This window comes from Rhinolophus hipposideros, assembly GCF_964194185.1.
Source record: "Rhinolophus hipposideros genome assembly, chromosome: 20".
NCBI classification, from domain to species: Eukaryota; Metazoa; Chordata; class Mammalia; order Chiroptera; family Rhinolophidae; genus Rhinolophus; species Rhinolophus hipposideros.
In genome coordinates this window covers 49,255,984-49,278,326 of record NC_138066.1, presented here as the reverse complement: position 1 = coordinate 49,278,326, position 22,343 = coordinate 49,255,984, and the positions used below count along the sequence as shown (strand labels likewise).

At 55.9% G+C, this 22,343-nt stretch overlaps 2 protein-coding genes across 3 annotated transcripts in view; both read left to right on the top strand.

The window, feature by feature from the left end:
* The window catches only part of RNF157 (ring finger protein 157), a 64,615-nt gene extending 60,689 nt beyond the window's left edge, over positions 1-3,926 (top strand). Inside the window, exon 19 of one of the 2 annotated variants that reach the window (XM_081028681.1) lies at positions 1,190-3,926. In XM_081028681.1, the coding sequence (XP_080884807.1) occupies positions 1,190-1,311 (122 nt within the window). In that variant the 3' untranslated portion in view covers positions 1,312-3,926. The remainder of the gene's footprint in view (positions 1-1,189) is intronic. The other variant, XM_081028682.1, reaches the window with a different exon arrangement.
* Positions 3,927-5,079: 1,153 nt separating this feature from the next.
* FOXJ1 (forkhead box J1) lies at positions 5,080-9,974 on the top strand. Its single transcript, XM_081029363.1, has 3 exons — positions 5,080-5,210; positions 5,774-6,439; positions 8,197-9,974. The coding sequence occupies exons 2-3, from the start codon at positions 5,942-5,944 to the stop codon at positions 8,962-8,964; spliced, it is 1,266 nt and encodes a 421-aa protein (XP_080885489.1). The 5' UTR covers positions 5,080-5,210; positions 5,774-5,941; the 3' UTR covers positions 8,965-9,974.
* Positions 9,975-22,343: the final 12,369 nt, after the last annotated feature.

Here is a 22,343-nt window from a genome sequence, read left to right as displayed (position 1 = left end):
GGCAGGGTGTGGGGGTGCAGCCTGCGCGGTCCGCAGGCCAGAGGACGGAAGGCCTTCATCCCGAGTTGGGCAGCCGCGGCCCTGCCTTTCCTCTCACAGGAGCTTCTGGCTGCACTGGATGGAGCCAGGCTGTGGGCTGGGGGAACCATTAAGGGGAGGTGGCGGGAAGAGATGGGGGTGGCTAAGCAAAGCCTGGGGGCGTTGGTTGTTGAGCACAGCCTGCCAGCCAGTGCCCTGCTCAGCACGGTCCTGTGGTACCTGTTGTCGTCACTGCAGCCCTGTGAAGGAAAGTGACCTGTCTGGGCTGACAGTCGGTACTCAGGAACTGGGAGTGGAGCCCAGGTGTTCTGATGACGGAGACGTAACTGGGGAGTGCACGCGGGGCAGCGATGCACTGGGAGCAGAGCACGAAGGAGCGAGAAGAAAGGGGTTTTGCACCACAGCAGCCGCTGCTCCACGTGCAAGAAGGCGGGGGGGGGGGGGGGGGGGGGGCGATGATGATGAGTTTACTGGGTGACACCTGTGGGACCCTAAGGCTCTGGGGCTAATGTCTCCTGGGGTTGATGGCACCAGCTGATAGCAAACCTTAGCGGCTGCTAGGCTGCTGCTTGGGTCAGAAAGAGATGCTGAGCAACAGGTGTGGGGGAAGGGCTGCTGGAGCCCTCATCGCCCTGTCCTCCCCCAGTGCCACTGGGTCCCTGGCACCCCGCTGGACAGCCAGTCACTTCCGGCCCCCCAACCTCCAGCGAACAAAGAACGCTAACACCCTGGACCCCAAGGAACACACTCTTCTGCGTCCCCTGCACTTCTTCCGCCCTGAGGAAGATCTCAGCTAGACGCGCTTGCTTTCTCCTTGTCCACCGTAACATGTGGCCCTAGTGCAAAACACAGGAAATACACAAGTGGATCCTAGGGCACGTTCACAAAACAGGGAACCTCCTGCGTGTCCCTCTGTCAGTGGGCCACAGTGGCCATGCCTACGTAGCCCAGTGGGGCAGGAGCAGCCCCCTGCACCTGGTGGCGCCCACTTCTGCCCATGCTCTCACACGATGTGGCCGGCACATGCACACAAGTTTCAGGTAACACGCATCCTGCTGCGTCTGTGCCGAGCTCCTGGGCTGCCCTGCTGGAGACACCATCGGGACCTGGCCAAAGGTCTGGCTCCTATAACCTTCCTTTCCTCCCCCAGGTACCTGGCAAGCAGATGACAACGTAGTCAGCCGTCACAACACACAGCGCCGGCGCTTATCATCCAGCAGCCTGGAGGACGCAGAGAACAGGCCCTGCGTGTGGGGTCCTTTGGCCGTCTGAGAGCCCCACCCCCGTCGCAGGGCTGCCTGCCTGTCCCCGTACTCCATCCTGGCCTCACTGGACTGCTGGCCTCCTGGGCATGCTCAGCAAGACATATGGAGACTTGCATACGTGGGAAAGCCGGACACTGAGGTCAGCCTGCTCCTCCCAGCCTCATCTCCTGCCATAGCCGTGATCCCTCCCCTCAGAAGGGACTGGAAGCCTCCTTTCTGCTTGTGGGCGGAAGCCATCGATGAACTGCGCCTCATGAGACCCTTTGCAGAGATGCTGGAATATAGTGGAATTTTCCCACCATATTACTTGATCTTCGTGCAGGTGACGCGCAGGGCCACAGGCTGATAGTGCATCTTTCCCCTCCTGAGGGGTTAGAACAAGACGACTTGGAGTTTTAGCGGCTTCACCACAGACACCCATCTGGCATTTTCTGGTTTCTGGGACATCTTAACCAATTGGAAACCTCCAATTTGGGGTGGGGTTGGGGGATGACTCCTGTGAGAAGGGAAAGCCATATTGCACTGTAAGTAGAGATTCCCTCAAAAAGCTCCTTTCCGAAGGACAAGGGACATGGTGGCAAACAAAAGGTTGGTTGAAAAGACAGTTCTTCCTTCTGGCAGCCGAGCTAGTCTCCTGTGCCTTGTGTGTCTGTGTGCTTAGGAAGGAGGCCTTGAACCTGAGAATCCCCCCATTAAACAGTTACCCTCAGGAGGGTTTCTTAGGATCAGGTGCATTCGTGAAGGACTGGGACTCCATCCTAAGGCGACATTTCAAAAAACACCCTTTCTGACCACCTCTAGGCGCCAGGCACTGCGTTAGGAGTTGTCATATGTTATCACATTTCATCACTGCGGCCCTGTCAGGTGGCATTCGTATCCCTATTTCCCCGTCTCCACCCCTTTTTGTTAATATTTGAAGAAATGGGCTGAGGGAAGGGTGGGCTAGTGATCCTCACATTGGGGCCCAGGAGCCCCAACAGAAATGTTGGAAAGTGCTGAGCCAGCCAGCAGGGGGCTGGGAGCCAGGGCCTTCACCTCTGGGAGCTCCCCACCCCCACATTCTCCTCCCCTGCCTTCCAGTTCTCCTGAGCCTGATAGGGGAGGGGGAGGGACTGCCTTCCACAGGCTCATTAGAGATTTAGAACTACTGTTCACATCTCGTGCCCACCCCAGCCCGGTGAGGTGGGCTTTAGTGGACAGCACGGCATTGGGAAGCAAAGCTAGATACAGCAGTATGTGAGGCTGAGATGTGGCTCTGTCCTTCCTGATGGCCTGTCTTAGTATTTGGAATTGTCACCCTAGAAGAGCTTCTCAGGACCATTTCCTGGGCCTCAGAGACCCTAGTGCCCAGGGGATCCACTGCACGTTCTGTGTGGCTTCTGTGCACTGCCAGGTACGTGGTGACCCTCATGGGTTGTGGCTCACATCCTGCCCTGGTATGGGGCGGGGGAGGGGAGGTGACTTGTTCTGACAGATGTAATATGAGCCTCGCCGGACTCTAAGCTTCTGTCTTGAGTTCCCACACCCACCCTGTCTGAAATCCTTCAGTGGACCCTGCTGGTTCAGGCTCCACTTCATGACCTTTCTTTCTCCCACCTCTCCTATTTATGATCTGAGCAATAACCCCACTCCCCGATTACTTGAAGCTGGAGCTCCCCTTAGCCTAGGGTGGTGGCACACAGACCCACCTCCTCTCCCAGCAGGTAGTAGCCACAGTGTGGTGTTACCTGAGATGAAGGAGATGCAGGTAAACAGTAGCCACAGTGGCCAGGAACCCTAAGAGGAAGTCATTATCTTCACCTGTTCTGGAGGGTCTTTGTCCTCTCCCAGGAAGAGGCTCAGAAAGCTTTGTCCAGGCCTTGCCATGTCTGCATTAGAAGGGCCCTTCACTCCTAGTTTCTCAGACACTTTCTGTCTTCCCTCCCACTCCTCTTGTTCTCATTTAAATCTTTGGCAAGCAGAAATATCCCACCCAAAGCGGCCGGTCCTCAGTCAGCCTGATCAGGGAACAGGGCAGCTGCTAACCCTACTGGCCCATCCTTCATCTGGAGCCGGTCGTGTTATAAGTTGACCCAGAGAGAATGTGTTGGGACCTGGCTTCTCACACGTAGACTAACTGGAGGCCTGTGCCTCCTTCCTGCCACACTCAGGCCACACTCAGGTGTGAGCTCTTCCATGGCGTCCGGGTGGTGTGGTGATCCAGGCCTCCTCAGAGCTTTTCTTCCTTCCCTTACCCAGTTCCATCCCACCAGAGCTCATGCCCATGCTGGGACACCTCCTGGGCATAGACCTACACACTTGAAGCCGTCTCACCTGGGGAGAGTTAGTGTCCTGTCCACCTGATCTTGGCACGCTTGTTTGTCACTTCGCTTTAGGATCTGCAGACCTGGTGTGTGCAAGTGTGTGTGTGTGTGTGTGTGTGGACTGTTGTGCCATCTGTGTACCCCTCTCACTCCCTGGAGTTACACTCATGGGCACACTACAGTGGGGACATCAAGGATGCAATATTTATGGATTGCTGCATGATTCCTAAAAACGAATAAAACTGTTTACACAGGAAGGAGAGCTGTTAACTGCACAATTGGCCTATTTGTGAAAAGTTTCTATCCGACTTTCTCCAGCACTCTTTAATACTTTTACTCGAGACAATCTGGAAGTGGAGCAGTGGAAGAGGGCAAGGGGTAGGAAGGACGTGCCCCTGGGTGGGAGTTGATATACCATCCCCTGGGCACAGGCTTCCCACCCCAGCCCTCCAGGGCCTGGGCAGAGGCCTGAGTAAGGAGCTCTCACTCCCACCCTCTCCTGTAAACTCGAGAACTTCCAACACTGCAGCTCCTCAATAATTGAAAAGCAGAAAAGCTGGTGACAGGAGGGAGGCCAGGGAAAGAGAGGAGGAAGGGCCACAGTCCTGGAGTGACTCCACCCTTAGTCGCTGTCACTTAAAGGTTGGTGAAATTAATGGGGTAAATGACCCCGCTATGAGATTTTGGCAAGTCCATGGCTTTTCTGAGTTTGACTCACCGGCTCTGCTTCCTAAGCTATCTGGAAAGAAGGGAGAACACTTCCGCAGAAGTTTCTGGAATGGCAGGGGTGGGGAGGAAGCCGCTTACCGGGAAAATGGATTACCCTACCCGCCTTGGTGTGTCTGCGATCGGTACGGCCATTTCTGCGGACCTGAGCGGCAGGTGGCATCGGAGAGTCAGACCTGCCCGCGGACAGCAGAGCCGATACTCCGGATCGCGAGGGAGGGACAGGCCGCGGAAACGTGAGGGAGTGTCACTCGCAGCCCAGAGGAGAGGAAATGAAACCCCCAGCACACGGTGCCCAAGTCTGAGCCCGCTCCCAGCCTTGGCTCCCGCTCCCGGGGCTGCGTCCCTGGAGCCGTCGACGCCTCGGAGCAGCTGGGACAGGAAGGGGCGGGGCGGGAGTACGGTTCCCGGGGCAAACGGCTGGCCGGGGTGCGCGGGTCTCCACCAGAGCGCCGAGCCGCGCGCTTCTCCGAGCCCTGCGCGCTTCTCCATTCCCTTGGGCGGGAATGCGCGGAGCCCAAGCCGCGGTGGCGGGTAGGGGGCTGGGTGGCGCGGGAGAGGGCAGCAGAAGGAGGGAGTTCCAAGAGAGTTACCGCCAGAGAGAGAGGCAGGAGCCCGCGGTCTCCTTGGATACTGCTAACCAATGGCAGCAGCGAAAGCTGTTTATAGGGGCGGGGTGTCGCCATGGCAACAAGAGAAGCCTTTGGAGCGGCTACTTAATGCCGGTCCTGGGGCCGCTGGCGCTCAGAGAAGCGCCGTCGGGCTGGGGGGCGACGAGCGGCGCTACCGGGGCCCTGGAGCTGGGGACAAAAAGCTACAGGGTTGGGAAGAACTTCTTCCAGAACCTTCCTTTGGCCTGGGCTGCGCTCTGAGCCAGGTAAGGGACCGGGAGGGCTGCGGGCCGCAGGGAGGGGCATCGGTACCAGCCGGCTCTCCTATCGGTCCCCGACGGAAGTGGTGGGCCCGGGGACTGACATCTGAGGAGTTTGGGGGTAACTCACTTCCCGTCCCCATAACTGTCCTGTTCCCTTCCTTCTCCGTGAACTTCCATCCTAATATCCCTTTTCAAAGATCAGACGACCTCCCCAGTTCCCCGCCCGGTCGTACTGCCCTCCTTGGTTCCCTTGCCCCATTAGCATTTGTTGCAGGGTAGGGGTGTCTGATTTCCCGCTCTTGGGGACAAGGGGCTAACCTTGGATGCCGCTGTCCTCTTCCCTCATTTGGCTAATAAAGTCTCCTCTCCAACCTCAAAAAGGAAAATTGCGAGCGAGGTGGACCCGGGGGTTTGGACCCCAGGGCTCTGCTTCTGTTTTCCAGCCCGCCACACTACAAGATCCTCCAGGCTGCGGGGACCGTTTTAGAGGAGCCTTCCTCCTCGCACACACCCCGCTCTCGGGGGGCTGGGGGACGAGTGCTCACTCCCGCCGTGGTCCCCCGCAGGCCCCACATTCCTATTCCGAGGAGGCGACCCCCGGGTCGCAGGACGGAAGCGCGCGTCAGGGAGACTGTGTAACTGGAGCTGCAGAAGTCAGAGGGCCGGAGAGCGCGGCGGCCACCCTTGGCTCAGCCCTTGGATGTTGACCGCCCCCTCGGAGAGTCCCCGCAGACATGGCGGAGAGCTGGCTACGCCTCTCTGGAGCGGGGACGGCGGAGGATGCCGGGCCGGAGGGCGGCCTGGAGGAGCCCGACACCCTGGATGACAGCCTGACCAGCCTGCAGTGGCTGCAGGAATTCTCCATTCTCAACGCCAAGGCCCCTACCCTGCCCCCGGGGGGTACCGACCCCCACGGCTACCACCAGGTTCCAGGCTCTGCGGCGCCGGGGTCCCCGCTCGCGGCCGATCCCGCCTGCCTGGGGCAGCCGCACACGCCAGGCAAGCCCACGTCGTCGTGCACGTCTCGGAGCTCGCCCCCGGGACTGCAGGCCCCGCCCCCAGACGACGTGGACTACGCCACCAACCCTCACGTGAAGCCGCCTTACTCATATGCCACGCTCATCTGCATGGCCATGCAGGCCAGCAAGGCCACCAAGATCACCCTGTCCGCCATCTATAAATGGATCACGGACAACTTCTGCTACTTCCGCCATGCAGATCCAACCTGGCAGGTAGGGGAGGTGCGGCTTGTGGCCGCTGCCTTCCCACTCTCTTCCTCCCTCTCCACTCCTGCCCAGGCTGGACTCACATCCCAGATCCTCCGCCACGTAGGTGCAGCGCAGCCAGGGCCCCAAGGGAGGAAGGCCGTAGGAGCCCAGTGCTCGGAACTGCCCCTCATTTGACTTTAGAGAAGAAGGAGGGTGGATGTTCAGAGGGCTTTAGGGGTGCAAAGGCTGAGGTTCACTCATCCAGGAGGCTCAGCCCAAGGACCAGAGCCAGACTATGCATGGACACAGTCCCCTAGGTGAGGGTGATAGACTGAGGGACACATTTTTGTCCCAAGTGCTAGGATTCCTAGACACTGCCTTGCCCAAGGACAGTTTGTCATGACCTGACTCAGAAACGGAAGCTGGGGAAGCTGGAGCGTCGCCCCCTGCCAAGCTCTGCATGCAGTTGGCTTGCGGGAGAGCAGGAGGTGTGAAGGCCAGCTGTGTTCCAGTGGAGGGGGAATGGGGCCTTCCTACAGCAGCTATCCCAGCCCCCTACTCCAGCCCCTCCCCAGTTTCCTGCCCCCACTCCTCCCCCTCTTCTCAGTCACCCTCCCTGGGGGAACAATTACCTGAGCCAGGTGCTTTCCACTGGGGCTCTGCCTCCTGCACTGGCTTCATATTCCAAGTCTCCGGAACCTGGCGCAGAGCAGCCAAGGGGCCAGGCCACCATGTAAACATCCAGCCTTGACAGGGTCACCACCCACTCATCCACCCTGCTGCCCAGGCCCCAGACCACTGTCTCCAGCATGGTTTGGATAAGACTATGCACCTGGGAATGAACAAGGCAGGATGGTGATTTGAGGCGGGGCAGATATTGCCCTGAGAGTCTTCAACCATTGGGATCAGGGGCTAGTTGGGGACAGAGGCCCCAGGGATACCCAGACTCTTCCGGGGCACCCACAAGCAGCAGACCGCAGGATCACAGTCTCAAGCTCTTCCACACTCCCTTGGGCCCAGACTCTGAGGTATTCCCATATGTAGCCTCAGTGAGAAATCAGAGACCCCCACCGAACCCCAAGCCTTGGAAGCTCAGGCTGTGGAAGTGGGCCCCGGGAATGAGCACTTACACTCTTTGCTGTGGAACAGTCAACTGAGGCCTCACAGCCTGAGGTAGGAAGAGGGGTCATGGGGGGTGAGGGCCCAGGCCAGCGGCCCGCTTAACAAACAAGGGATGTCATCGGATCCCACCACATTTCATCCCTCCACACACTCGCGTGTGCCTGCACAGGTGTGCATGTACACACTCATACAACCTCGGTCGCCCAGTGCCCCCTCGCTCCAGCTTTGCCTGGAAACCACCTCCAGCATACCCTCATGGTACTCCACAGAGAGGGCCAGCCAGGCCCCGGTGGAGGGAGATGGCTGTCCAGGCCCTGGGGGAGCTGAGGCCCTTGGCCAGAGGCCGCAAGCGGTGGGGTAAGGGAGGGAGGGCAGGATGGGGTGGCACTGAGAGCCACCCTGCAGCTCAGGGCTCGGATGATTGAGCAGGCAGATATCCCAGCAACAGGGAACAAAAGCGCCCGACAGCACTCCTGGCTCCGGGTGCCCTGTGGCTGGTGTCCCAGAGCCTCCTGGTCAGAGCAGCGCCTCTGTCCCCCCTCCCCTGTCAGAGAGTAGATGGTAGGAGGACATGCAGGAGCATTAGCAGCCACCCGTCACCAACCCTTCCTTCCCACTCACCCAACTGTCTCCTGTCTCTTCTCTCTCCCTGTGCCCAGAATTCCATCCGCCACAACCTGTCCCTGAACAAGTGCTTCATCAAAGTACCTCGGGAGAAGGACGAGCCGGGCAAAGGGGGCTTCTGGCGCATCGACCCCCAGTACGCCGAGCGCCTGCTTAGCGGGGCCTTTAAGAAGCGGCGGCTGGCGCCTGTCCACATCCACCCGGCCTTTGCCCGCCAGGCCGTGCAGGAGCCCAGCACGGCCCCGTGGGCCGGGCCACTGACCGTGAACACCGAGGCCCAGCAGCTGCTGCAGGAGTTCGAGGAGGCCACCGGGGAGGTGGGCTGGGGTGCGGGCGAGGCCAGGCTTGGGCATAAGCGTAAACAGCCACTGCCCAAGCGGGTGGCCAAGGTCCCACGGCCCCCCAGCACCCTGCTGCTGACCCAGGAGGAGCAGGGAGAGCTGGAACCCCTCAAAGGCAACTTTGACTGGGAGGCCGTCTTCGATGCCGGCTCTCTGGGCGGGGAGCTGGGCACACTGGAGGCCCTGGAGCTGAGCCCGCCGCTGAGCCCCGCTTCTCATGGGGACGTGGACCTCACCGTCCACGGCCGCCACATTGACTGCCCCACTACCTGGGGGCCTTCAGTGGAGCAGGCTGCTGACAGCCTGGACTTTGATGAGACCTTCCTGGCCACATCATTCCTGCAGCACCCCTGGGACGAGAGTGGCAGTGGCTGCCTGCCTCCAGAGCCCCTCTTTGAGGCCGGGGATGGCACCCTGGCCGCTGACCTGCAAGACTGGGCCAGTGTTGGCGCCTTCTTGTAAGAGGCTAAGCCCCCCCCCACCTCCGGACAGCACCCAAGTCAGGGCCCAGACTGCCCCCCAACACAGGCCCATGGAACCCTACCGCCCAGGCAGGAGCTGGGCCAAGTCTCCTGAGGCTGGCCCCACGAGGCCACAGGGCCCCTGGCCCAGGCTGCCCTCAGATTTCAGCCCAAGAGGCTAAGACCTGGGGCCCAGGACCAGAATTGCTGCCTCCCCTCCCCAGCCCCCATACACACAGTGTTTCATTAACCCTCACCTGCCCTGCCCCAGGGACCAGCTAACGAGTCCTGCACTGTGAGAGCTGCGGCCTGGAGGGGCCCTAGCCCTGGCCCGGCTGGGAAGCAACAGGACAGGGCCGCCCCAGAGCACCTCAGCTTCAATGCTTCTCCCTCTCCCGCTTTCCTCCCCAGGTCTGTATCCAGAGAAAGTTCCCAGGTACAACAAGTGCTAATTAGGTGACAGCAAATTAAGCCCCTGGAGGCCTCTCTGGGTAAAGCCTCCCTGGGGCTGGGGCGCAGTAGAGGTGGCAGAGCTGGGGGGAGGGGCAGAGAGCAGAGACAGAAATGACGTCGGGGTGCCAGGTAGGACAAGGACATTTTCTAAGGCTTCTGGGGTCTTCTCCCAGCCCCATCCCTAAAGGTGGGCAGAAGGTAGAAATCTCTAATTTTTGAGCCTGACTGGAGGCTGAGAGCAGTGGGGAGTTGGGGTTGGGGTTGGGGGGGGGCAGGGGCAGCCAAGCTGCAGAGGGGAGGGGACAGACAGACTAATGTAGTGAGTGTAGCATAGCTGAGGCTAACGGACGCCTGCGGAGATTGCTAGAACCCCTGGGACCAGGAAGGGGGATCGCCCGGTCCTCTGCCTGGACTGTGGGAGGGAGTGTCTTGCTCCACCTGAGCCCCCCAGGGCTGCATCCTATACCCACCCTCCTGCCTCATGGGGCAGTGTAACCTTTTTCATGGGAAGTTATTTACAATAAAAAAATTTTTTGAAAATAAATTTTTTTTAATCTGAAAATGGACCTTCTTGCAACTTTCTCTGAGAAAAGGTGATGGCCAGTTTTGGAGGGGGGCCTTCTCTGTGCTGATGAGGGGGACACAGCTGGGAGGAAATTGCAGTTGCGGGGTCACTAAAGGCCTGAAGAGTGCCCTCTGATGAACGACCTACAACCTCTGTGTCCACAAGGAAAAAGGGACAAGGAGACAGCCTTCAGGGGGTCTCCTGCAACCTGGGCCTCAGTGCCTCCATCTGCACAGTGGGGAGAACTGTATCCACAAAAGGAGGCAGAGCCCCCTCCCTGGCCATGGGGACCCACAAAGGCCAAGCATGCCCAGGGTTGGCTCATTAGTCCCCCACTGTGCGGGCCTGCCTGGGCTTGTCTGCCTGAGTCTGCGGTCCCTGGCATGTGCCCATCTCCAGCACCTCCCTCCCTGGGTTCTCTCCTGGAGGGACAAGGTGCGAGGTCAGAGGGCCCCAGCCCCAGGCGCCCCACTTTGCACCCTGGCGTGTGTTCTCCCAGGCCTGTATCTTCCCTCCCAGGCCCAATGCAGGCTTTAGGAGGAAGGCCACCATGAAAGTGCCCAGACCCTAATTCCCACCCACTCACACTGGCGGTCCGTTCTGTGAGGAACCAGCCTACCAGGGTTCTGATGGGGAAACTGAGGCACTGGAAATGTATATTTGGGTGACACACAGTTGCACCTTTCAACCCCTTCACCCCAACTTTGCCTGGAAACCACCTCAAGCACACCCTCGTGGTACACACTTCCCCCAGCGCCCGAGCGCGCGTGCACACACACACACACACACACACACACACACTGGCACAAATGGGCACTGTCCTGCACAATTCTGCCCAGCCTCCACGAACCCCATTCTCCCCTGAAGCCCTTTTCTTTCCCTTCACTCAAGCTTGGCTCTAGGCCAGCCTGGCATTCCCGGGGCAAACTTGCTTCTTTCACTTGCTAATTATGCCAAATATTTCAGAAGGGCAAACACACTGCAGGGCCAATGGGGTTGGGGCCTTCCTGAGCCCAGAAGCCAGCCCAACCCTTCCCCACAGCATGCTGCAGAGGCTGCCTCTGCTCTGGGGCTTTCTTCACCCCCAAGCAAATTCTCCCTCCCTCCCCCTACCCCCACCAGCCTACCTCTCCAGGGCCCCCCTGCATTGCGGGAACAAGGGGCACTCAGGCATTCTCCACTGGCCCCCAGGATCAGCCTCCAGCCCTGACCAAAGAGGGTACACCTTGGACTGACAGGTGGGGCATGCCACTGTCAGCCTCCACCCCATCCTCACCCTCCACCTAGGTCCATGCTGAGAGACGAAGGGCAAGGTCGGGGGTGAGCAGAACCACCCAACTACACGAGGAAAGGCTGAAGAAGCCAAGCAGAGGTTCTGGCTCACCCCTGGCTGCAGGGGACATTCACGGGGAGCTCTTAAAAATCCCTGTGCCTGGGACCAGAATCTCTGGGGTTGGAGCCCAGGCATCAGCATTTTTAAGGGTCCCCAGATGCTACCAAAGTGAAGAGGTGGTTCAGAAGGGGGCTGGCGCACAAGGCTTTGCATGCCTGTCAGCAGGCAGACTCTGGGAGAAGGACAGTGTGAGTTTCAGAGCCCATGCGTCCTCCCCATCCCTGCCCTGGACCTTGGCTGGGTGGCTATTTTTTAAAGATGTTCATTTACCTCATATTTACTTACAGATTGGATGTGCTCCCAATCAACATATATTTTGCAGCATTTGACAGTAAGTTGCAGGCATGATGCCCCATTAGCACGAACGACTTCAGTGTGTATTTCCTTAGAATAAGGACACTCCTACATAACCCTAGGGCCACCATCACAATCGGGAAATTAACGTTGACCTGGTAATCCCATCTGACCACAGACCCCACTGATGTTCTCCGCGGGTCCAGCCTTTGAATGCAGGAGCGCATGCTGCACTGAGTGGTCCTGGCTTTTTGGAGTGTGTGGCTTTGAGCCCATGACTCAAGCTCTCTGATCAGGCTCCTCATCTCCTTTGGTCCCAACCTTTGAGGTGAGATCCCTTTGAATTACTTCATTCTTGGGTGTTGGGGACAGCCCTTCACAAAGCAAGGAGCCACCTTGCCATCCCCTAACCTGCCACCCTTGCCCCATCCTCCCTCCTTCAGGTATCCCTCAGCCAGGAATGTGATTGGGGTAGAGGGCAGGAGCTTGGCCCTTGGGGGTCCTCCTTCTGGGCTCAGAGCATATCCTGCTCCACAGGACAGGCCACCGCCTGGCTCCAGGGACTCCCTGGGATTCCCGTCTTTCCCACACTCCGTACTGTCTGGAGCAAAAGGCCAGGCACCTGCAGAGCTGAGCTGAGGGCAAGAAACGCTCTCCACACTCCGTGCACAGTTGGGACACCGACTTTCAGAAGGAAGAGGGGAAGGGAGAGGGCGGGAAAGAATAGTGTGAGGGTAGGTGTGGGGAGAGGTGGTCAGGAGTCAGGTGCACTTCCATCTTGGGCTGAGGCCCAAAGGTAAACAGGTGTATTTGGACTCCCGGCAGGGGGGAGTAGGCTGGCCCCATGAGGCAGGCCCGGGCCTGTCAGGGGTGGGGGTGTAGGGAGGGCCTGCCCTAACAATGGGGTGGGAGAGTGGCCTCAGGTCCTGCTGACACATTCTTGTGTGATGAAGAGGAAAACACAGGTGACAAGGCAGGGGAGGCCACCCATGCTGGGCTGCACTGACCAGTGGGAGCCCAGGAGGCACATGGGAGCCCTGGGGGGCCACCATCTCCTGGGGTACATGTGTTTGTCCCACTCTGTGTTTCCAGATGGGACAGGTCAGAGCCACCATGATGGGCATGCCGGGGCCTGAACTTTTCTGTGTGCGGCAGGCTAGGGCAGGGACCAGCTGGAGGGCACAGTCCACAAGAAGCCAACCAGCCTGGGGGGGGGGGCAGGGCGTATGTTAACGGGGGGAGGGGGGGACAAGGCCAAAGGTCCCTCTCTCCTGCCCCCCATCTTCAGCACAGTCCCTCACCCTGCCTGACGCAGGAGAGGTCAGGAGCCCCAGACCTGCTTTCCCCTTAACGAAAGCAGCTCACTGAGCTCCCAGGAAAGCAAGTTCCAGGAACTGGGGAGGGCAGGCTTCGTGCATACTGCCTGCTCCGCCCATGGCCCCCAGGGCCCTTTGAAGCCACAGCTATTGCCCACAGCTCTCCCAGTGTGGCTGTTTGCCCAGGGAATTAAACTGAGGCCTGAGAAGCTGCCAAGCACTCTCCTCCCCTCACCCAGCCACCCACTGGCTCTGTCAGTGGCCCTGCTCCTGGCCCAGGCCACTCTGTGCCCCCTTCCTGCCTCACTCTGGGCACTAAGTCTTGTCCCCATTCCTTCCTGGCATTCCAGTTCCTTCCAACTTGCTTACAGTGAACTGTGGAGGGTAGGTGGATGGGGTGCAGTGGGAGAGAGGAGTGACATACAGACCCTGCCTGAGAGTTTTCAGTCTCAGAAGCTCCCAAGTCTGCAGACCCCTGCAAGCAGAGAACCTGCCTGTCTTGCTCATTCCTACATTTGAAGCATCAAACACAGGGCCCAACTTCTGAATGAATGAATGAATGAATGAATGAATGAATGAATGAATGAATTGCTGGCTAGACAGATGGATAAAACAGCTAAGTAGAGAAACAGCTAAGTAGCCTTGGCAAAATGCGGCTGCAGACAGTAAACACCAAGGAGCTCTCCAGCCACTGGGGCGAGAGGTTCCTGAAGGAAGCCCCAGGGGTGCAGAGGTTGGGGAGAGAGAATTCAGGTCGGTGGGATCTTCAAGGAAAGCCTCATGTTGCCCTGTTCTGGAAACAGGTAAGTGGCCCCTTTGCTGACCCTTTGGGTGTGGGTGGGGTAGTAAAAGAGACAGTGGGGCCTCGAATGCCAGCCAAAGCTGAGTGGGACGTGTGGCATGTGTGAACCAGGTGAGGAGGGAGGGAGAGGGGACACGGGACAAAGAAGGAGAGATGAAGGTACATGGACCCGGTCCGACCTTCCTCATTCTCATCTGCTCCTTCTGGTCCTCAGTTCCCCTGGCCTAGGTCCTGGGAGTGAGGACCACAGAGAACCAAGCGGCAGGGCTGGTGTGGAGAAACCGGCATCAAGCCCCCCCCCCGCCCCACACATCTGTTATCACCCAACCCAAACCCACAGGGTTGGCAAACAAGCCTTTTACCTTTTACCTGGCTACAAGGTCACCAGGTCAGCTGTCCCTTCCTGCCCCCTCCTCATACACCTGTTCCTGGCAGTCCCCTCCTTCCCCCAAGAAGCCTGCCGTGAGTCAATAGGCCAGAGTGGGCACAGGAAGGAAGCCGCACTTGCCCACAGGAGGGCTCCAGGCCTCCCACGGGGCATTTCCTCAGCATGGTGGGGGTAGTTTGAGAAGAGGCAGCTAATGCAGAGCTCTGAATGGGGAGAAAGGAAGGAGAGTGTGGGCAGGGTGAAGAGAGGCCCAAGGGAAGCTTTTCTAAGATGGCGACACCTGAGTGTCCTTGAAGGAGGGTGTTTTTCAAAGAGTAGGCACAGGTGTTCAGCAGGCTGCAGACAGGAAAGGAGTTATAGGCAGAAGAGAGGAGTGGGTGAAGCATGGAGGGGGGACCCACCTGGCTTGCTCAGTACAGCGGGGGTTGGAGGGCCAGTGTGGCCTTTCTCTAGTACACTTCTGACCTCGTCACTCATCCGTTGAGAACACTGCAATGCCTTCCCTCACCTACAGAAGAATCTGCAGGCCCCCAAGCACAGTCCCACTCACCACTCGTCTTCCCACCCATCTCTCCTGTGTGAGTAGTCACACAGGATCACTGTCTCCACCCTCCGTCCCCTACCCCTGCCTTCTGTTTTGAATGAACACCTTCCCACTCTCCCCCTTTATGTGGGTAACTCCCTCCGCGACTTAGTTTTAGTGTCCCATGGTCTGAGTGTCCAACTGTGGCTCCCACTGGTAGCACTCCACCATCCTGATAGAATTCATGTCAACCCTTTCTGCACTTCTGCTTGAGAAGGCAGTTGGTTACATATGTTGGGGTTCCCAGGCTGGTACCCAAATCAACAACAGTACCAGCAGGATCACATTCTCCAGGAGGGGTGGGTCACGCTGGAGCAGTGTCCCTGGACGTTGGTTCTGCCTCCAGCTGGCAAGCTTCTGGAAAGCCCACCTCACACAGTCCTTAAGGCCAAAACAACCTTAAGCATTTTTGTCAGCTGGGTCTAGAACTGTTTGGGGGGATGACATCCATCACAACCCCTTTCCCAGCTTCACCCAGCAGTCTGTTGTGTGACTCAACGTCAGAGGACAAACACAGGATTCTGTCCTCTTCCTGCCTGGTATTCTTGCCCTCCCCCCTCCCCCACGCTGCCAGCACCAACTGCCCACTCAGGGCTCTCTGCGGCTATCTGGAGTTCAGGTGTGTGGGGGAAGGTCTTGGGCTGGGCCCTGAGCTCTAGGAGGCCACATCAGCTGGCTGGGCCTCTGGCAGACCTCAGGCTGCAAGTCTGGTCTGTGGGATGTGCAGGCCGTCTGGTCTGTTTGCGCTCTCTGTGGGAGGCGGTAGGGGGTGGGGGTGGGCAGCCGGAAAGGTCCTCAGTCATAGAGGCATGAACCTTTAGTCTGCAGGAGACCTTAGGGGCCTTCAGTGTCACCTGCAAACGAGGAAACTGAGGTACAGAGGACACAGCTCCAAGGATATCCACACAGATGAGGTGGTTTCTCTAGGGTGCTGTTAGCTGGGGACCCATGTGGACATTTGTCACCTCTCGATTCACTGCAGTCCTCAAGTGCCCCTTATTTTACCACATTGGCAGCGTGTGTGCCTTTCCTGCTGGACAGGGAGCTCCAGGAGGGCAGAGGCAGTGCCAGGTCCTCCATGGCACCAGCCCGGGTCAAGGGTGGCTCATGGGGTATTCTCAACAGAGCGTGGCAGAATGGATGGAGGTGCGTGGAAGGGCACACCCCAATTCTCACAGAGACTTATCGGCAGAACTAGATCCAGAAGCCAGAGCTCTGTACTGGGCAGACAATGGGGAGCAGGGCGAAAGGCAGCTGGGGCCTGTCCTCGCTGCCCTCCGGGACCCCAGCCTTCCTCTTTGACCTCATTAAAAAGGCCTTGCTGAAGACCTCATTGTGTGTGGCGTCACCCAGTAATGTGCACTGATAACCACACATGCCCTCTCTCTGTTCCTTCATTCATTCAAAAAATCTCAGACAGACGGGAAGACACCCTCTCTCTCACCCCAGGCAGGGTCATCTCATTCAATCCCCTGCCTTGGGGCAGCTAGGGAAGGAGGAAGCCAGTCAGGGAAGGAGGCCTCCTGGTTGCCCACCACAGAGGCAGCTGACTTGGCTCCCAGTCAGCTCCAGGGAAGACTTCCCTCCGTCCCTTCCCTCCCAGCCAGCACCTCTGTGCTCCCTACCTGAGCCAGGCCGTTCACTGCCATCTGCCTGCTCACTGTTATTGCCAGGGTCCCTGTGGCAGCCTGCTCACTTGTGTGCAGGCCTCAGGCCACCCTGCTGAAGCTCTTTACCAAATACAGTCCAACCTTGGCCTATTTGTGGTCCCTGAAGCCACCTCCCCCTCGATTCCTAACTACTCCAGCTAAATACCACTCTCCTCCCTGGACACTTGGACTGTTCCCTACTTCCCAGCTGTAAGTCCAGCCTCTCTTTCTGGGGTCTCTCTTCCCATCCTTCAAAATCTTGTCCACACACTGGAGTCTCCCAAGGCCTCCCTGATCTGCCGGGGTCGTTGGGACACTGTCTCCCCCAGCCCCGGCCTGGAGCCCTTCGTCTGTCCTGTAGCCTGTATCCTACAGGCTCCCAGTACACCCAAACTCCCAAATGTTTCCAAAAGGACTGTCTTCTGATCCGCACATTTAGGCAGCAGGACGGGTCTGGACGCACCCGCACAGGCTGTCGGCCCCTTGAGGCGGGCTCTGCTCTCTCTCCGCTGCCTACAGTAGGTCATCTGTCAGCGCTCTCCAGTTAATGAACAAACGATTAAACCTGCCCCCAACCCCAGAAAGGATCCAGCCCGCCTGGAGGGAGGGCGTGTGTGCAGGCCCATTCATCGGATGGGGTCCCCGCTGCCCCAAGACCACCGCCGGCCAGGATGGGGGCCCACTGGGGTCCAACGCCACGAAAGCGCTGAGTCACGATCAGCTCATCGGGCCCCAGGGGAACCCGGCTTCCAGGAGCGCGGGTGGTAAGAACACGCCAGGGGTGCGGGGCTGCGGGAGCGCGCCCAAGAGGCTGCAGGGTGCGGGGACGCGCGGAGCCGCGGGAGCGCGCAGGCCAGGGGGCTGGGGGGCAGCGTGCGTGGCTGGGGGTGGGGTGGATCGCTTGGCCCCCCGGCGGAGGGCTACCGGCCTCCGGCGTCCTCCGTTGCCAGGAGCCGCGGTGCCAAAATGCGGCGGGGGCCAGCGGTTGACATCACCAGGGCTCGCCCGCCCAGATCGCCCTTCCCTACGCGGTGGAGGAATGTGGGGAACGGGAGGCGGGGAGAAAGAGCAGAAGTCCCAGCCACCCGGTTTCTGCTCTGCCTACAGTTCCTTCTTTGTGTCCTCTCGAATTTTCCTAGTTATTGGCTGTCTCCCCTCAAGGCCCCCTCTTGCTCGCCCTTTTCTGTTTCCACCCATCCACCTGTCCTTCGGCCTCGCTCCTCCCTTTCCTTGCCCCCCTGCTCATTCTCGGGGGTTCCAGCTCGCGGGACGCCGCGAAGAGGCACAAGTGGTGTCGGGCGCCCCCTCGCGGCCCTCGTGGCCCGGCCGGGGCACCGGAGGGCCCGGGCACTCGCCCTCCCACCGGTCCCCGCCGGGGGCTGCAGTTCGACTCCTGGGTTAGCGGGGGAGCGCGACCCCCAGCGGCACAGCCACGTACTCAAAACTCGCTCAGAGGCTTCTGGAAAGCCGAAGGAGCGTCCTTAAGAGAAGCTCTGGAAAGAGACCGAAGATGCCCCAGGGAGAGCAGGCTGGGGAAGGGGTAGATACTGCTACAAGCAGAGATCAAAGGAGGAGAAATGTCCCCCAGATTTCTTCATACCTTTCTCCACAGAGCACAGGGCACAGGGACGTGCTGGGAAGACTGTGGTCTGAAATGGAGTGTGGGGAACGGAATGAGTGTGTGAGTGAGTGTGTGAGTGTGTGTGTGTGTGTGTGTGTGTGTGTGTGTGTGTGTGTGTGTGCCGGGGCAGGTCAGAGATGGGGAATTGAGCCAGGAGTAAAGGGACAGGGAGTGGCCCCCTGCCCTTGGAGGGCCCGGAGCCATGAAGAATCATCCCACCTTTGGGGACTGGGCCTCCGCAGCTGGCTTCCTGCCAGGCCTTACCCTGGTATCAGAAGCGAACCTTGCCCTCCTAGAGTTTGCAAAGCTAATAGGAAAATTTCCCTCAAGTGGTGGTCATCTTCCAAGTCCAGACAGTGGAGAGCCTCTTGCCAGTGTCAGAGCGGGTGTCCTGGAGGCAAAAGTTGACCAGGCCCAGGGACAGCGGAGGGGCTGGGGCATGTGGACAGCCAACAGCTGGGAATAGCTGGGTATCTCTTAGAGTCACTCTCCCACTTTAGCATCTAAAATGCTCCTGGCCAGACAGAACCTCCCAAGAGCCTAGGTTGTTATGGCCTCCAGGCCTACCATCTTGCCAGGTGAGACTGTGCCGGTGGCCCCAGAATGTTCCATCTGGTCCCAGGAGTATAGCGCACCCGACCTCCTTTCCCTCACCCCACTCTGGGACATGTACCTAGGAGCTTGTCTGACCCCTTTGGTCCTCCCTCTATGCCCCTGCTCCCCCCTCACCCTCCTGGATTTAGTCATCACATAATTATTTGCTTATTTGTTCATCACAGATTTGTTGGGCACCCTTTCTGCGTCCAGCTGGATACTGGAGAGGAAACCCTATAGAAGACAAGCCCAGGTCTTCCTGTCACCTGCATGATAGCATCTGCCCTGGAGGCCTCGCTTTCCTCTCACTTTGTCACTCATCTGTGAAGACCAGTTGCTTCTTCCCTGCCTTTGATCTGCCCTCAGCTGGGCTCCATCCACCTGGTCACTCCTTGGCTCCAGCTCTGACCTGTGAGGTCCTTCTTTTTGGCAGTGGGCCCTGCTCTCTGCTGACCACTTCACAGACTCAGGATCCAGCCTTCCAGCCCTCCCATTCCAGGGTCACACTTTTCCTCCATCCCTCAAGTGGGCATTGTTCCCTGGTGACGTCCCAGTCTTTTTGGGAACCTGAATTCAAACCACTTTACTCAGGGGACATTTGATTCGTGGTTGTGAAAATGATTTTAAAGCTCACCTGAAAAAAATAAACAAAATGAGAATATCTAGGAAGTTTTCTTAAGGGGAAAAAAAAGGCCAAGAAGGAAATGTTAAACATTAAATATACAATTAAGTTGAACCAGGCTTGCATACCTGAAATAAATCCCACTTAGTCATGGTAGGTAATTCTTTTTACACATTGTTGGATTTTATTTGCTAATATTTTGAGTATTTTCGCATCTGTATTTACGAGAGATACTGGTCTGTAGTTTTTCTTTCTTGTAATGTCTTTCTCTGGTTTTAGGGTTAGGAAAATGCTGACCTCATAGAATGAGTTTGGAAGTATTTCCTCTGCTTCTATCTTCTGAAAAAGATTGTAGAGAATTGGTGTAATTTCTCCATAAATATTTGGTAGAATTCATTGGTGAAACCATCTGGGCCTGGTGTTTTTTGTTTTGGAAGCTTATTAACTGATTCAATTTCTTTAATAGTTATAGGCCTATTACAATTATTTGTTTCTCCTTGTGTGAGGTTTGGTAGATTGTATCTTTCAAGAAATTGGTCTGTTTCACCTAGGAATCAAATTTGGGGGCATAGTGTTATTCATAATATTCCTTTATTAGCTTTTTAATGTCCATGGGATCAGTAATGATGCCCCTATTTCATTTCTGGTATTAGTAATTTGTGTTTTCTCTCTTTTTTCTTGATTAGCCTGACTAGAGGGTATCAATTTTGTTGATCTTTTCAAAGAACCAACTTTTGATTTCCTTGATTTTTCTCTATTAATTTCCTGTCTTTGATTTCATTGATTTCTGCTCTAATTTTTATTATTTCTTTTCTTCTGCTTATTTTGGATTTAATTTTCTTTTTCTAGTTTCCTAAGAGGTGGGGGCTTACATTACTCGTTTTAGATCTTTTTTCCCCCTAATGTATGCATTCAAGCTAGAAATTTCTGTCTAAACACTGTTTTCACTGCACCCCACAAATATTCATTAGTTATGTTTTCCTTTTCTTTTCTTTTTTATTGGTGAAAGGGAACAGGACTTTTATTGGGGAACAGTGTGTACTTCTAGGAGTTTTTTTTTTTTCCAAGTCAAGTTGTTGTCCTTTCAGTCTTAGTTGTGGAGGGCACAGCTCAGCTCCAGGTCCAGTTGCCATTGCTAGTTGCAGGGGGCGCAGCCCACCATCCCTTGCAGGAGTCGAACCGGCAACCTTGTGGTTGAGAGCCCACTGGCCCATGTGGGAATCGAACCGGCAGCCTTCGGAGTGAGGAGCACGGAGCTCCAACCGCCTGAGCCACCGGGTCGGCCCATTCCTTTTCATTTAGTTCAAAATTAACCATGAGATGCCATTTTTCATTTGTCAGATTAGAAAAAATGTTAAAGTTTGATAATACATACTGTGTGTTAAAGTGTGGGAAAATAGGCACATTTATACCTTACTATTGGAAATATAAGTTAGTTCAACCATTTTGGATGGCAATTTGTACATATCTATAAAACTTTTAAAGGTTATATACATTTTAATTTAGTAACGTATAGATGTCTGTACAGAAGTGATCATACACAAGCCATCTATATATAGGGTAGAATTTCCAATAGCAAAAGACCTGGGAACAACCCAAGTGTCCATTAATAAAGGATTGCTTGACTATATCTATTCAATGAAAGTCTATACAGAGAATGGAGTATATCTTATACTACTATTGAAAGATGATTAAGGTATACTGTTAAATGAACAAGCAGGCTACAGGAAAGTGTGTTTAATGTGATAGCATTTGTGTTTTGTTTTAAAAAAATAGAAAGAAAGAAGAGCTTATTTTATGCTTGATTTGTATGAACACATCTGGAAACACATCATTGCTGTTCCCTCTGGTACAGAGGTGCTTGAGGGTCAAGGAAGAGCAGGGCACCTTTTGTTTTTCACCATGTGCCTTCTTTACCATTTGAGTAGGATTACATTTAATTTGAAAAATAGTTTTAAAACCAAATTGCAGATTTGAGCCCACAAGAGGCTGAAAGCACGCTCAACATTTCCTTTGCTCTCTCTTCGTTGTAAGACAGCATGCCCACTCCTGGGCTTTGCACACCCTGGTCCTTTCTCTCATTTTATATCTAAGAGGATTTAAACAACAACAACAACAACAAAAACTCTTGACCTCTCTGCCAGATGGCACTGTTGATGGCTGGTGGTTTCGAAATGAGGAAAAGAGACTAGTTTTGATCATTACAGAAAAAAGTAAAATTTGTTCTCTTTGAAGTGTTTTCATAGGAAGGTCATTTAAACTCACCATCTTTAAAAACTAGAGAAACTGAACATCCCTTGTACTCTACTACTTACTATTTTAGTGTTTTGTGCTGTTTCCCTGAATGTTTTTTTTCAATGCATCTATCATATTTTAAATGGCTGTAATCCCAGAAAACATACACTGTTGTGGTTGTTTATGTCATAGCACCCACATTTTCACATGGCTACGGGGCCAGGAAACATTGATTTGGAGGAATGTTACATTTGATTCCTCAGACAGAACACAAAGTCTGGAATTAGGATGTTACCAAAGAACACGCTGTTGGGGGAGGGAGCTCTTCCTCCCTCCGTCCCTCTGGAAGAGAATCTCTGTGAGCAGGCAGTGGGGGACTTGGCTGTGATTGGCACCTTTGTGTTCTGTACAAGTTTGTGAAGGAAAATCAAGGCTTCTGAGGCTGCAGCTGAAATACCACTTGCTTCTTTTGCTAAAGCAGCTTGTGTTGAGTATAGTTGGGGAACTACAGCTTTTACAGATTCAATGTCTCCTTGTCAACACATGCTTGACATTGGGTTGAGAATAATTTAAACATCTTTTCATTCTGTCTACCTTTTCCTAGATATGGTTGTCATAAATATACCCTGCTATTCACACTGGATTTTCTTGAAAATCAGAATGGCAGCTTTGCATAGCAACAAACAAAACTCCTGAGCTACCCAGCATGGGGGGGCGGGGTGTAGGGGAGAACCCTCTCCCAGCCAGCTGTGTTGATTTAGCGCAGCTGACCTCTCTAAGCTTGAGTTCCTCGTTGGCAGAAGGAAGGCAACAGCTGTGCCCAAAGTTTATCGTGAGGATTAGACAAGATAACGAGTAAGGATGG

Excerpts from the sequence above, each read along its gene's own strand:
- FOXJ1 (XM_081029363.1), top strand. The coding sequence starts at position 5,942 with ATGGCGGAGAGCTGGCTACGCCTCTCTGGAGCGGGGACGGCGGAGGAT. Across the intron at positions 6,440-8,196 it reads ATGCAGATCCAACCTGGCAG|AATTCCATCCGCCACAACCT; the intron begins GTAGGGGAGGTG and ends CCCTGTGCCCAG.